This window comes from Phyllobates terribilis, unplaced genomic scaffold (genome assembly GCF_046119375.1).
Source record: "Phyllobates terribilis strain yellow unplaced genomic scaffold, ASM4611937v1 Scaffold_5__5_contigs__length_657084704, whole genome shotgun sequence".
In the NCBI taxonomy this organism is placed as follows: Eukaryota; Metazoa; Chordata; class Amphibia; order Anura; family Dendrobatidae; genus Phyllobates; species Phyllobates terribilis.
Genome location: NW_027362765.1, coordinates 5,038,249 through 5,050,000, shown reverse-complemented (window position 1 = coordinate 5,050,000; position 11,752 = coordinate 5,038,249). Strand labels below are relative to the sequence as shown.

At 42.2% G+C, this 11,752-nt stretch overlaps 2 protein-coding genes across 2 annotated transcripts in view; one reads left to right on the top strand and one right to left on the bottom strand.

The window, feature by feature from the left end:
• LOC141271711 (uncharacterized) overlaps nucleotides 1-11,752 on the top strand; it is a 254,208-nt gene that overhangs the window by 79,949 nt on the left and 162,507 nt on the right. The gene's annotated exons all lie outside the window — the stretch shown is intronic.
• Nucleotides 3,854-9,106, bottom strand: LOC141270776 (uncharacterized). Its single transcript, XM_073680886.1, has 5 exons — nucleotides 8,885-9,106; nucleotides 8,687-8,810; nucleotides 8,506-8,603; nucleotides 8,217-8,307; nucleotides 3,854-5,168 (listed from the first exon to the last, which is right to left on the bottom strand). The coding sequence occupies exons 1-5, from the start codon at nucleotides 9,104-9,106 to the stop codon at nucleotides 4,153-4,155; spliced, it is 1,551 nt and encodes a 516-aa protein (XP_073536987.1). The 3' UTR covers nucleotides 3,854-4,152.

The following is an 11,752-nucleotide window of genomic DNA, read 5'->3' as shown; positions in this document are numbered from 1 at the left end:
CACACACACACACACACACACACACTGGACATGGGTATACAGAGGATATGCAGCCAGCAGCATGCATATACACACACACACTGGACAGGGGTATACAGAGTATAGGCAGCTGGCAGCATGCATATACACACACACACTGGACAGGGGTATACAGAGTATATGCAGCGGGCAGCATGCATATACACACACACACACACTGGACAGGGGTATACAGAGGATATGCAGCCGGCAGCATGCATATATACACACACACACACACTGGACAGGGGTATACAGAGGATATGCAGCCGGCAGCATGCATATATACACACACACACACTGGACAGGGGTATACAGAGGATATGCAGCCGGCAGCATGCATATATACACACACACACACACACACACACACACACACACACACTGGACAGGGGTATACAGAGGATATGCAGCCGGCAGCATGCATATACACACACACACACACACACGTGTGTGAACCTGAACCACAAAGGAGCAAGTATGTACAAGTAGAATGAGGCCAAGCGTATAAAGCAATATGCCTAGTGCTTAGTGTAGCATGTCAATGATCCTGGGTTAGCCTAAAAATAATAACATATAGATGAGCTTAAATGTATAGCATAAGATGATTGTAGATATAAAGTGACCCTACACAGGCGGCGAGCCAACTGATGGGATCAGGGAATGAATCCCTCTTGTAAAAATTTAAATAGAGTCAATGACTAATGAAGGAAGTGTAATGTTAAGGCCCCGTCACACTTAGCGACGCTGCAACGACCCCGACAACGATACGACCTGTCAGGGATCGTTGCTGCGTCGCTATGTGGTCGCTGGTGAGCTGTCAAACAGGCAGGCTCACCAACGATCAGGGGAGCAGTGACATCGTCGAAAGAATCTTTCCACGATGTCCTGCTCCTGGTTACGAGCCAGCTGAAGCAGGATCAGGCTGGTAACTATGTTAAACATCGGGTTACTAGGGGCACACGCGCTCCTAGTAACCCGCTGTTTATCATGGTTACCACTCTGCTACAGTGAGCGGGAGGTTACCGCTCACTTTAGCAGGCTCGTAACCATGATAAACAGCGGGTTACTAGGTGCGCGTGTGCCCCTAGTAACCCGATGTTTACCATAGTTACCAGCCTGATCGCTGCTCCCGCTGGTCACACACAGCGATGTGTGCTGACCAGCGGGAGAGCAACAACCAAAAAATGGTGCAGGACACTTTGCAGCGATCAGCGACCTCATAGCAGGGGCCTGATCGTTGCAAAGTGTCACACATAGCGACATCGCTGGTGAGGTCACTGTTGCGTCACCAAAACCGTGACACAGCAGCGATCTCGCTAGCGATCTCGCTATGTGAGACGGGGGCTTAAGGTACGGAGTATTCCAAAGAGAGGGAAGGGGGAGGGGAAACAATGGACACAACACCAGATCAATGGCAGACAGTGTTATATATAAGAGGGGCTTAATGACCGGCTGTGGAGAGAAGTGCCCAGAAGATGCTGGTTAGGGGAAGTGTTCAACATGAGGGCCAGGTCAAAGCTTGTAGACAAGCAGACAAGATAGGTAATATGCCTTATACTTCTGCTCTAAGGGGTCCAGGGTACCGAGTATGCGCCACACTCTGCACCCTGGGCCACTTAGGTAATATGCCTTCCATGACGTCATGTTCGGTGTTTCTGCTTTGGGTTTTGGCTTGCAAAACGCAGATTTCATTAGAATAGATTGTGGACTCCATTAGCTGAGCCCCTGAGGTGTCAGCACACGCCCCAGATGACCCCATATTGGAAACACCACTGCCTAAGGAATTCATCTAGGGGTGTAGTAAGTATTTTGAACCCATAGGCGCCTTACAGAATTTTATAACATTGAGTCATGGAAATATGACATTTTAGTGGTAAAAATGCAATTTTTGTATTTGCTACAATTTTGTCAGGTACACAAGGGTTAATAGGTGAAACTGAACCCCATAATTTATTAAATAATATATCCTGAAAGCGGTGATGTCCCATATGTTGTCAGAAATTAGTTAGCCCACACCTCAGGGGCCACTCATTGCCATGGTGACTCGATGTCATCATGACAACATCCGGGTGACCAGAGCTAACAAGTTATTTAGGTCATGTGCAGTGCATGATCTACCTAATTGGTGTCAGTGCAGCACGAACAGTTATAAAGCATAGCAAGGCTCCTGAATATATATATATATATATATATATATATATATATATATATATATATATATATATATATATATATATATATATATATATATATATATACACATACATGCAGTTGTGCTCAAAAGTTTACATACCCCGGCAGAATTTTTTATTTTTTGGCCTTGTTTCAGAGAATATGAATGATAAAGTTTTTTTGTTTTCTCCCCTCATGGTTATTGGTTGGGTGAAGCTATTTATTGTCAAACTACTAAGTTTTCTCTTTTTATATCTTAATGACAACCAAAAACATCCAAATCACCCTGAGCAAAAGTTCACATACCCTGGTGATTTTGGCCTGATAACATGCACAGAATTTGACCCAAATGGGTTTGAATGGCTACTAAAGGTAACATCTCACCTGTGACCTGTTTGCTTGTAATCAGTGTGTGTGCGTAAAAGCTGAGTGAGTCTCTGGGATCCAGACAGACTCTTACATCTTTCATCCAGCCACTGACGTTTCTGGATTGTGAGTCATGGGGAAAGCAAAAGAATTGTCAATGGATCTACGGGAAAAGGTAGTTGAACTGTATAACACAGGAAAGGGATACAAAAAATATCCAAGGAATTGATAATGCCAGTCAGCAGCATTCAAACTATGATTAACAAATGGAAAATCAGGAGCTCTGTAAAAACCAAACCACGGTCAGTTAGACCAACAAAACTGTTGGCCACAACTGCCAGGAAAATTGTCTGGGATGCAAAGAAAAACCCACAAATAGCATCAGCTGAAATTCAGAACTTTCTGAAAACTATTGATGTGGCAGTTTCAAGATGCACAATAAGGAGGCACTTGAAGAAATATGGGCTGCATGGTCGAGTCGCCAGAAGAAAGCCATTACTGTGCAAATGCCACAAAGTATCTCACCTAGAATACGCCAAACAGCATAGAGACAAGCCTCAAAACTTCTGGAACAGGGTAATTTGGAGTGATGAGACCAAAATTGAACTTTTTGGCCACAATCATAAACGTTACATTTGGAAAGAGGTCAACAAGGCCTATGATAAAAAGGAACACCATTCCTACAGTAAAGCACGGAGGTGGATCGCTGATGTTTTGGGGATGTATGAGCTACAATGGCACAGGAAACTTGGTAAAAGTTGAAGGAAAGATGAATGCCGCACGTTATCAGCAAATACTGGAGGCAAATTTGCACTCATCAGCTCGCAAGCTGCGCATGGGACGTACTTGGACGTTCCAACATAACAATGATTCAAAACACAAGGCCAAGTCGACCTGTCATTGGCTACAGCAGAGCAAAGTGAAGGTTCTGGAGTGATCATCTCAGTCTCCTGACCTCAATATCATTGAGCCACTCTGGGGAGATCTCAGGCGCGCAGTTCATGCTAGACAGCCCAGGAATTTACAGGAACTGGAGGCTTTTTGCCAAGAAGAATGGGCAGCTTTACCATCTGAGAAATTAAAGAACCTCATCTACAACTACCACAAAATACTTCAAGCTGTCATTGATGTTAAAAGGGGGCAATACACGCTATTAAGAACTGGGGTATGTGAACTTTTGATCAGGGTCATTTGGATGTTTTTGGTTGTCATTAAGATTTAAAAAGAGAAAACACAGTACTTTGACAACAAATGGCTTCATCCAACCAATAACCACGAGTGGAGAAAAAGTTTTTTTGTTATCATTCATATTCTCTGAAACAAGGCCAAGAAAGGAAAAATTCTGCCGGGGTATGTAAACTTTTGAGCACAACTGTAAGAGATTTCAAGAATGTGGAATGTTAATTGGAAGATCTAGGAACTGCAAGTTATCAGGCAGTAATGGGCAAGCTGAAAGGATATATAGGAGAGATGAATGTATGTGATCCTTATGGTATGTTGCTTTATTATTGCATGTACTGGTTTCTTGGTTTTGTCAAAAAAAAAAAAACTAATGAAAAAAATCTCAAATGTATTGGATTAAAAAAAAAAAGACTAAGAAAAAGTCTTCTCCACTGTGTGGGTTCTCTGGTGCCTAATCAAATCTGATTTCTGGTTAAAACATTTCCCACATTCTGAACATGAAAAAGGCTTCTCCCCTGTGTGAATTCTCTGGTGCTTAATCAAAGCTGATTTATGGTTGAAACATTTTCCACATTCTGAACAGGAAAAAGGCTTATCCCCTATGTGAATTCTCTGGTGTTTAACCAAATATGATTTATCGTTAAAACATTTCCCACATTCTGAACATGAAAAAGGCTTCTCCCCTGTGTGAATTCTCTGGTGCTTAATCAAATCTGATTTCTGGTTAAAACATTTCCCACATTCTGAACATGAAAAAGGCTTCTCCCCTGTGTGAATTCTCTGGTGCTTAATCAAATCTGATTTCTGGTTAAAACATTTCCCACATTCTGAACATGAAAAAGGCTTCTCCCCTGTGTGAATTCTCTGGTGGATATTAAGATGTGCTTTCTGGTTGAAACATTTTCCACATTCTGAACAGGTAAAAGGCTTCTCCCCTGTGTGAGTTCTCTGGTGCTTGACCAAAGCTGATTTCTGGTTAAAACATTTTCCACATTCTGAACAGGTAAAAGGCTTCTCCCCTATGTGAAGTCTCTGGTGCTTGACAAAATCTGATTTCTGGTTAAAATATTTCCCATATTTGGAACAAAAAAATCTATTGTCCGCTGTGTGTATTTTTTGATGTTTAAGAAAATACTTTTCAAGGGTAAAACTATTTCCATTTTCTGAACATGAAAATGGCTTCTTTCCTTTAGGAGCAGTTCGTTTTGTAATGCTTATTTTTTTATTTTGATTTTCCTTAGTAGTCGGTAATGAATCAGAGGACAGGAGCTGTTTCATAGGATCAGATGACAGATCTTTGCTGTGAAGGGATGATGGTATATCTGGAGTAATGGCATTCACTTCAATTGTATCCTGTGGGATCCCAAGATCATCTGATTTAAAAATTGAAGATGTCAGCTGTCCCTCTGATCTCCTGGTACAGTCATCTGCCAATAAATAAACAATTATTAATTTTGAATAAAATATCCCTGAAATTTATATTTTTGAACATTTCTACTTAAAACGCCTGTAGAAATGACAAGTTATTGACAGAATGACAGTGAAACGTGAAAACCTCATAGGATGAACCAGTAGAGCGTGGTGTTCAACTGTTTGTTCATTCTGCCTCCAAAATATGGAATAAGAAGCCACCAAACAATGTTATGTAGGCAAAAATGATACCAATAAAAACTTCTCATCCATAAATCAATCCAGCAATATCTGCTCTCCCAAAGTCAAATCTCCCCCTCACTTCTGAGCCTTGAAATGTGCGCAAACCACATTCAGCATCCATGTATTTGGCATTACTATAATAAGAAGAACCCACTTAATTTACGGTGTGTGTCTCCTGGAGCACAATCTGGGCACTATGTGTTGGGTAATAAAATGGCCAATGTGCAATTTTCAGTCTCCACCATCCACTTCGTGCTAATTTCCGGAAAGTGCCTGTGGAATCGATACGTCTATAGATTAATTCACTGCGGGTTATAATTTCCAAAATGGAGTCACTTTGTTATATTAAAGAAGTTGTCCAGTACTTTTTACAATTGCCCCAATGTCCCCCAATGTATTTACCCTGTACCCATAAGTCTTTTTGTAATTACCTTCTGCAGTCCTTCTTGCCTGTGAGCGGCACTATCGCTGGCCGCTGTCAGGCATCACGTGACCCCCGATAGCGTCACTCACAGGCTAGAAGGACAGCAGAAGGTGATTACAAAAATTCTTATGGGCACAGGGTAAATACATTGGGGTACATTGGTCAATTGTAAAAAGTACTGGACAACTTCTTTAAGGCTTCTGTAAATAGTGTGTCCAATCTCCCCTGGGATCTGCTCCCCCACGTCTGCTTCTGTCACCAGGCGCCGCCTTAATCATTCTGCAGGTAATGCTGGTGATGGAGGAGACGTTGGAACCAGAAGCTCTGGGCAGCACAGGCTGTGTCCAAACACTAAGATTAGGCAGCCTGGGACCTGTAGTACCATCCAGTCTGGCAGTATGGTTGTGTATTCTGTCCAGCTGAAGTAATCTACTCCCTGCTTCATCCAATCGGAAAGCACCGCACCCTACTAAAGCTGGAAGCATATTGCCGGAAGCTGCCAGATACAGCCTTGTTCTCCTCTCGTTCAGTCCTCTGTGCTCAGCTCCCGGCTTGTGTATTTGTTTCTTCTTGTGACCATTTACTGACTACTCCTGTCTGATTTAGTATTTTCTCTGTCCTCCTGGTTATGACCCGGCTACCTGACTATTCTTCTTTGGGTTAAAGGATGATGAGCAAGGCAATCCCTGGGATCAGGAAAATGGAGTACATATCGCCAAGCCTATTCGTGGTAGCCATCTTTTGAGCTGCCAGGTGACCATGAACAGTGCCCCCAATACATTCTGTCGGAAATATATTCCAGCAAGATCTTCATTCATAAATGGCGCTCCTCCCCTTGTGCCCAGACAGTAGTGTACAACCGTATATAGAGTATTGTTGGATTCAAGAGAAGTTGGAAAATAATTTGTAAGGTCCATTTGTTTCCTTTTATCCTTTGTGAAGAATTCCAAAATTATCACCACATAAAGTGACACATGTCAGATTTGAAAATGGGCCCCGATTAGGGACAGAAAACTGGCTGCAGGAAGGGGTTAAATCAGAGTATTTTGGGCACTAACTACTGTAGTCAAAAACTGACTATAGACAAGAACACATCTACTAAAATGATCAAACTCAACAGTCTTCATCAGTAATAAATGAGTAACTAGTGGTGAAACCTCTCTGGGGTAATTAGAGTATGGGGCTCGGTGGCTCTTAGCAATCTAAACTATCATAAGGGACAATATTTTCTGTCAGGTGAGTTTCAAGAAGAAATATTAGACATTGAAACAGAACTTTTTATAATAGTGCAAAGATGAGGGGTCTTAAATTTAGATCTCGGGCATTGGGAAGAGGTAATGGAGACCTTCTTTTAAAGACTACCAGGGAGTTACAGAGTCACATAAGTGAGTCAGGCCGATCACACCAAAATCAAACAAAATGAACCTGTAAAAAAAGACAGAATAAAAGATATGTTACATCCCCAACAACAACGTATATACAAGGGAGAGCTCCAACACTAAACCGGAGTCACACTCATTTATGGTGGACCATTGGAGCTACTATGAGTCCTGACCAGAAGAGTAGAGAAAGTATTAGTGCCCCCATTTCAGGAGAGATTGTGCAGTAATCTGAATTCCTTAGGATTGAAAACATAATGGAATTTATGACGCGGTGTGAATCCATGAAACCAGGGCTCGAGTCAACACATCTCCTGCAGGTGTGAATAAATGTATATTTTTGCCATCACCTAGGCACAGCTTAGAGATATATCATGGCACAGGTGTAATGATTTTTATGTAGTTTATCAAGATCCTGTTTGAAGTTAGTTGGTTTAAAAAGAAATTGAAAAGTCAGGATAAAGGGAAACTCTGTTGTTATTGTACAGAAATTCACACTTGCCCCTCACTGCACATTTAATGTTGTAGATCATAAAAGTGAAGTTTGGCCAGAAAGACTGGACCTGGTCTTGTAGGGACCATATGAGCACATTCAGCCACACAGAAGGGAGAGAAGGTAGATTCATCCAATAAGATATCAGGGATCTAGGAAGCCAACAGCATCATTACCCTTCGCTTTCTCTTACAGGCCCATCATAATTTTGATTTTCTCACTTGTCAGCACATTCTATGTACGCTGTCATTTGGCTTTGTAGTTTATAGATCTGGGCAGGTAATGGTCAGCGTCTCCTAATCCCAGGGGGAGGTGGATCCTCCAGGTTGTAAGTTCTACAGAAAAGATATTTTACAATTACACATAGTAATGTGAAAATTTTCGGATGGAGGAAAATGTTGTGGTCTAGCGGTAAAATGATGATCACACGATTGTGATACAGCTGGACTACACCACCGATAAAGCAGCCACAGCCCGTGACTGAGAAGAATCTGTGACTTGTCAGCATTTAGTACCCAGTACTCACCTGGGTAGTCATATGTAGGAATCTCCTCTTTACACCGCTCATCACCCCTCACATATGTCTCTGTAGTATTAATATGGATCAGATTTTCACCCTGAAACAAATATTGTAAAAGTCACAGACAGATGGAGAAGTCCCATCTATGATCAGCTCTAATCCTGCCATCTCCACCGTTCTCATTACACAAGTATAAAACATATAATACTGGTGGATAAAACAAAACTAAGCACAAGACCTTCACAGCCATCTACACATCATAGGGGAGATCTCATGATATCTTCTCTCCATCTACCTGATGATCCTGAGGAACATTGGGATCTTCTTGTTTACAGTCCTGTGGAAGAAGAGGACGGGGACATCTCTCTGGTGTTGTCCTCTCACTGGATAGATCTGGAGGAAACACATACAGGGACTGAATTCATTCTTTACATACAGATAATTATAGGCTGTGTGTATTTAGTCCAGTCTATTACCTGGTGATGTGAGGGGCTGGGGAACCTCCATCATGACGTCCTTGTACAGATCTTTGTGTCCTTCTAAATACTCCCACTCCTCCATGGAGAAATAGACGGCGACATCCTGACACTTTATAGGAACCTGACACATACAATGATATCGTCATCCCCCCGATCCCTTCATAGCATTACTGTATAATGTCCCAGCAGTGTCACCTCTCCAGTCAGCAGCTCAATCATCTTGTAGGTGAGTTCTAGGATCTTCTGGTCATTGATGTCCTCATGTATCAGGGGGTGAGGTGGAGGCCTCGTGATTGGGCTCAGGGGTCTTCCCCGTCCCTCAGACACAGGGTCCTGACAGCGCTCACTAGAGGTCTTCTTCACTACTGTGTAATCCTGGTTATGGAGAGACACATTACTAAATCTCACTCCAGACATTTCCAGAGTCCTCACCTCTCCAGTTCTGTTCATCTGTTATTCCCATAGATAAGAATGATGTAATGTGACGTCATCAGAGTCTCTCACCTCTCCAGTAAGCCGGAAGAGGATCTCTAGGGTGAGGTGTAATATCCTCTCCGCCATCTTGTCTCTGTCCATATCCATCCTTGATAGGTGATTTAGAAAAATTCTCTTATATAGAAGATCTTCACTGAGAGGATCCGATATTGTAGAGACCTGAATGAGAAAAAGAGCTGATGTAAAATCATAAAGAATTCTGTGTAATAATACAATTACTGGAGACAATAAGGGAAATATATCAGTAGATGTGTAGATGTTGTATTCTCTAGTCTTTTATGGACTGGAACATAAGTTGATTTGCTGACTTAGACATCTCCTCCATACTTCCAATCACTGGCTAAGTTGGCCACTGCTGCAGTAAGAATCACCCAGAAACCCAAGCAGCAATGGTATTTTTATTATTTTACAACATTCTGCTTTTGTCCCTGACGTACTAATAAAACCTATATATTTTAGGCCACAGACAACAAGCAGTTTCTTCCTCGTCTCGGCAGCTGAATACATTTCTTATAGACTCATCTTCCATAACGCTAATTCTCGTCATATACATTACACGTGACATGAGAAATAACAACTTCATGATGAGGACGACATCTACATCTTCTAATGCGGCTCTAGAAACAAATTTGGCCAGAGTCCGTCGCTGACCTCATCATCACTGACTGTCTATATGAATGTTTCCCGTCTTTCCCAGGTTGTAATCTTTTATCACGTTAGATCTCATTTATAAGAGCTTGTTTGTAAGAACACCAAGACAGGAGTTATTTGATGCGAATGTCTCCTTGTACAGTGTTTTTTTTCCTGGATATTATGTTTCTTTTAGCATTTTCCTGTAGGTTTCCATATATTACATGAAAAACACCAAAAAAAGAAAACCAAGTGTTAATACATAAAATAAAATTGGGGTTGGCGGGACTGTGACAACATTATACTGTATGTGGGAAGATTGCGGTACTGTGGAAACATTATACTGTATGTGGGAAGATGGCGGTACTGTGAGAACATTATACTGTATGTGGGTAGATGGCGGTACTGTGGGAACATTATACTGTATGTGGGAAGATGGCGGTACTGTGAGAATATTATACTGTATGTGGGAAGATGGCGGTACTGTGAGAACATTATACTGTATGTGGGTAGATGGCGGTACTGTGGGAACATTATACTGTATGTGGGAAGACGGCGGTACTGTGGGAACATTATACTGTATGTGGGAAGACGGCGGTACTGTGAGAACATTATACTGTATGTGGGAAGACGGCGGTACTGTGAGAACATTATACTGTATGTGGGAAGATGGCGGTACTGTGAGAACATTATACTGTATGTGTGAAGATGGTGGTACTGTGGGAACATTATACTGTATGTGGGAAGACGGCGGTACTGTGAGAACATTATACTGTATGTGGGAAGATGGCGGTACTGTGAGAACATTATACTGTATGTGGGAAGATGGTGGTACTGTGGGAACATTATACTGTATGTGGGAAGATGGCGGTACTGTGGGAACATTATACTGTATGTGGGAAGATGGCGGTACTGTGGGAACATTATACTGTATGTGGGAAGATGGCGGTACTGTGAGAACATTATACTGTATGTGGGAAGATGGCGGTACTGTGAGAACATTATACTGTATGTGGGAAGATGGCGGTACTGTGAGAACATTATACTGTATGTGGGAAGATGGCGGTACTGTGGGAACATTATACTGTATGTGGGAAGATGGCGGTACTGTGGGAACATTATACTGTATGTGGGAAGATGGCGGTACTGTGAGAACATTATACTGTATGTGGGAAGATGGCGGTACTGTGAGAACATTATACTGTATGTGGGTAGATGGCGGTACTGTGAGAACATTATACTGTATGTGGGAAGATGGTGGTACTGTGGGAACATTATACTGTATGTGGGAAGATGGCGGTACTGTGGGAACATTATACTGTATGTGGGAAGATGGCGGTACTGTGAGAACATTATACTGTATGTGGGAAGATTGCGGTACTGTGGAAACATTATACTGTATGTGGGTAGATGGCGGTACTGTGGGAACATTATACTGTATGTGGGAAGACGGCGGTACTGTGGGAACATTATACTGTATGTGGGAAGACGGCGGTACTGTGAGAACATTATACTGTATGTGGGAAGACGGCGGTACTGTGAGAACATTATACTGTATGTGGGAAGATGGCGGTACTGTGAGAACATTATACTGTATGTGTGAAGATGGTGGTACTGTGGGAACATTATACCGTATGTGGGAAGACGGCGGTACTGTGAGAACATTATACTGTATGTGGGAAGATGGCGGTACTGTGAGAACATTATACTGTATGTGGGAAGATGGTGGTACTGTGGGAACATTATACTGTATGTGGGAAGATGGCGGTACTGTGGGAACATTATACTGTATGTGGGAAGATGGCGGTACTGTGAGAACATTATACTGTATGTGGGAAGATGGCGGTACTGTGAGAACATTATACTGTATGTGGGTAGATGGCGGTACTGTGAGAACATTATACTGTATGTGGGAAGATGGTGGTACTGTGGGAACAT

What these genes read in the sequence shown, in the direction of transcription:
- LOC141270776 (XM_073680886.1), bottom strand. Translation starts at nt 9,106, where the DNA reads ATGTCTGGAGTGAGATTTAGTAATGTGTCTCTCCATAACCAGGATTAC. An exon ending in TTGAGCTGCTGACTGGAGAG is followed by an intron (nt 8,811 to 8,884) that starts GTGACACTGCTG and finishes TGTATGTGTCAG; the next exon opens with GTTCCTATAAAGTGTCAGGA. An exon ending in CCAGCCCCTCACATCACCAG is followed by an intron (nt 8,604 to 8,686) that starts GTAATAGACTGG and finishes TGTTTCCTCCAG; the next exon opens with ATCTATCCAGTGAGAGGACA.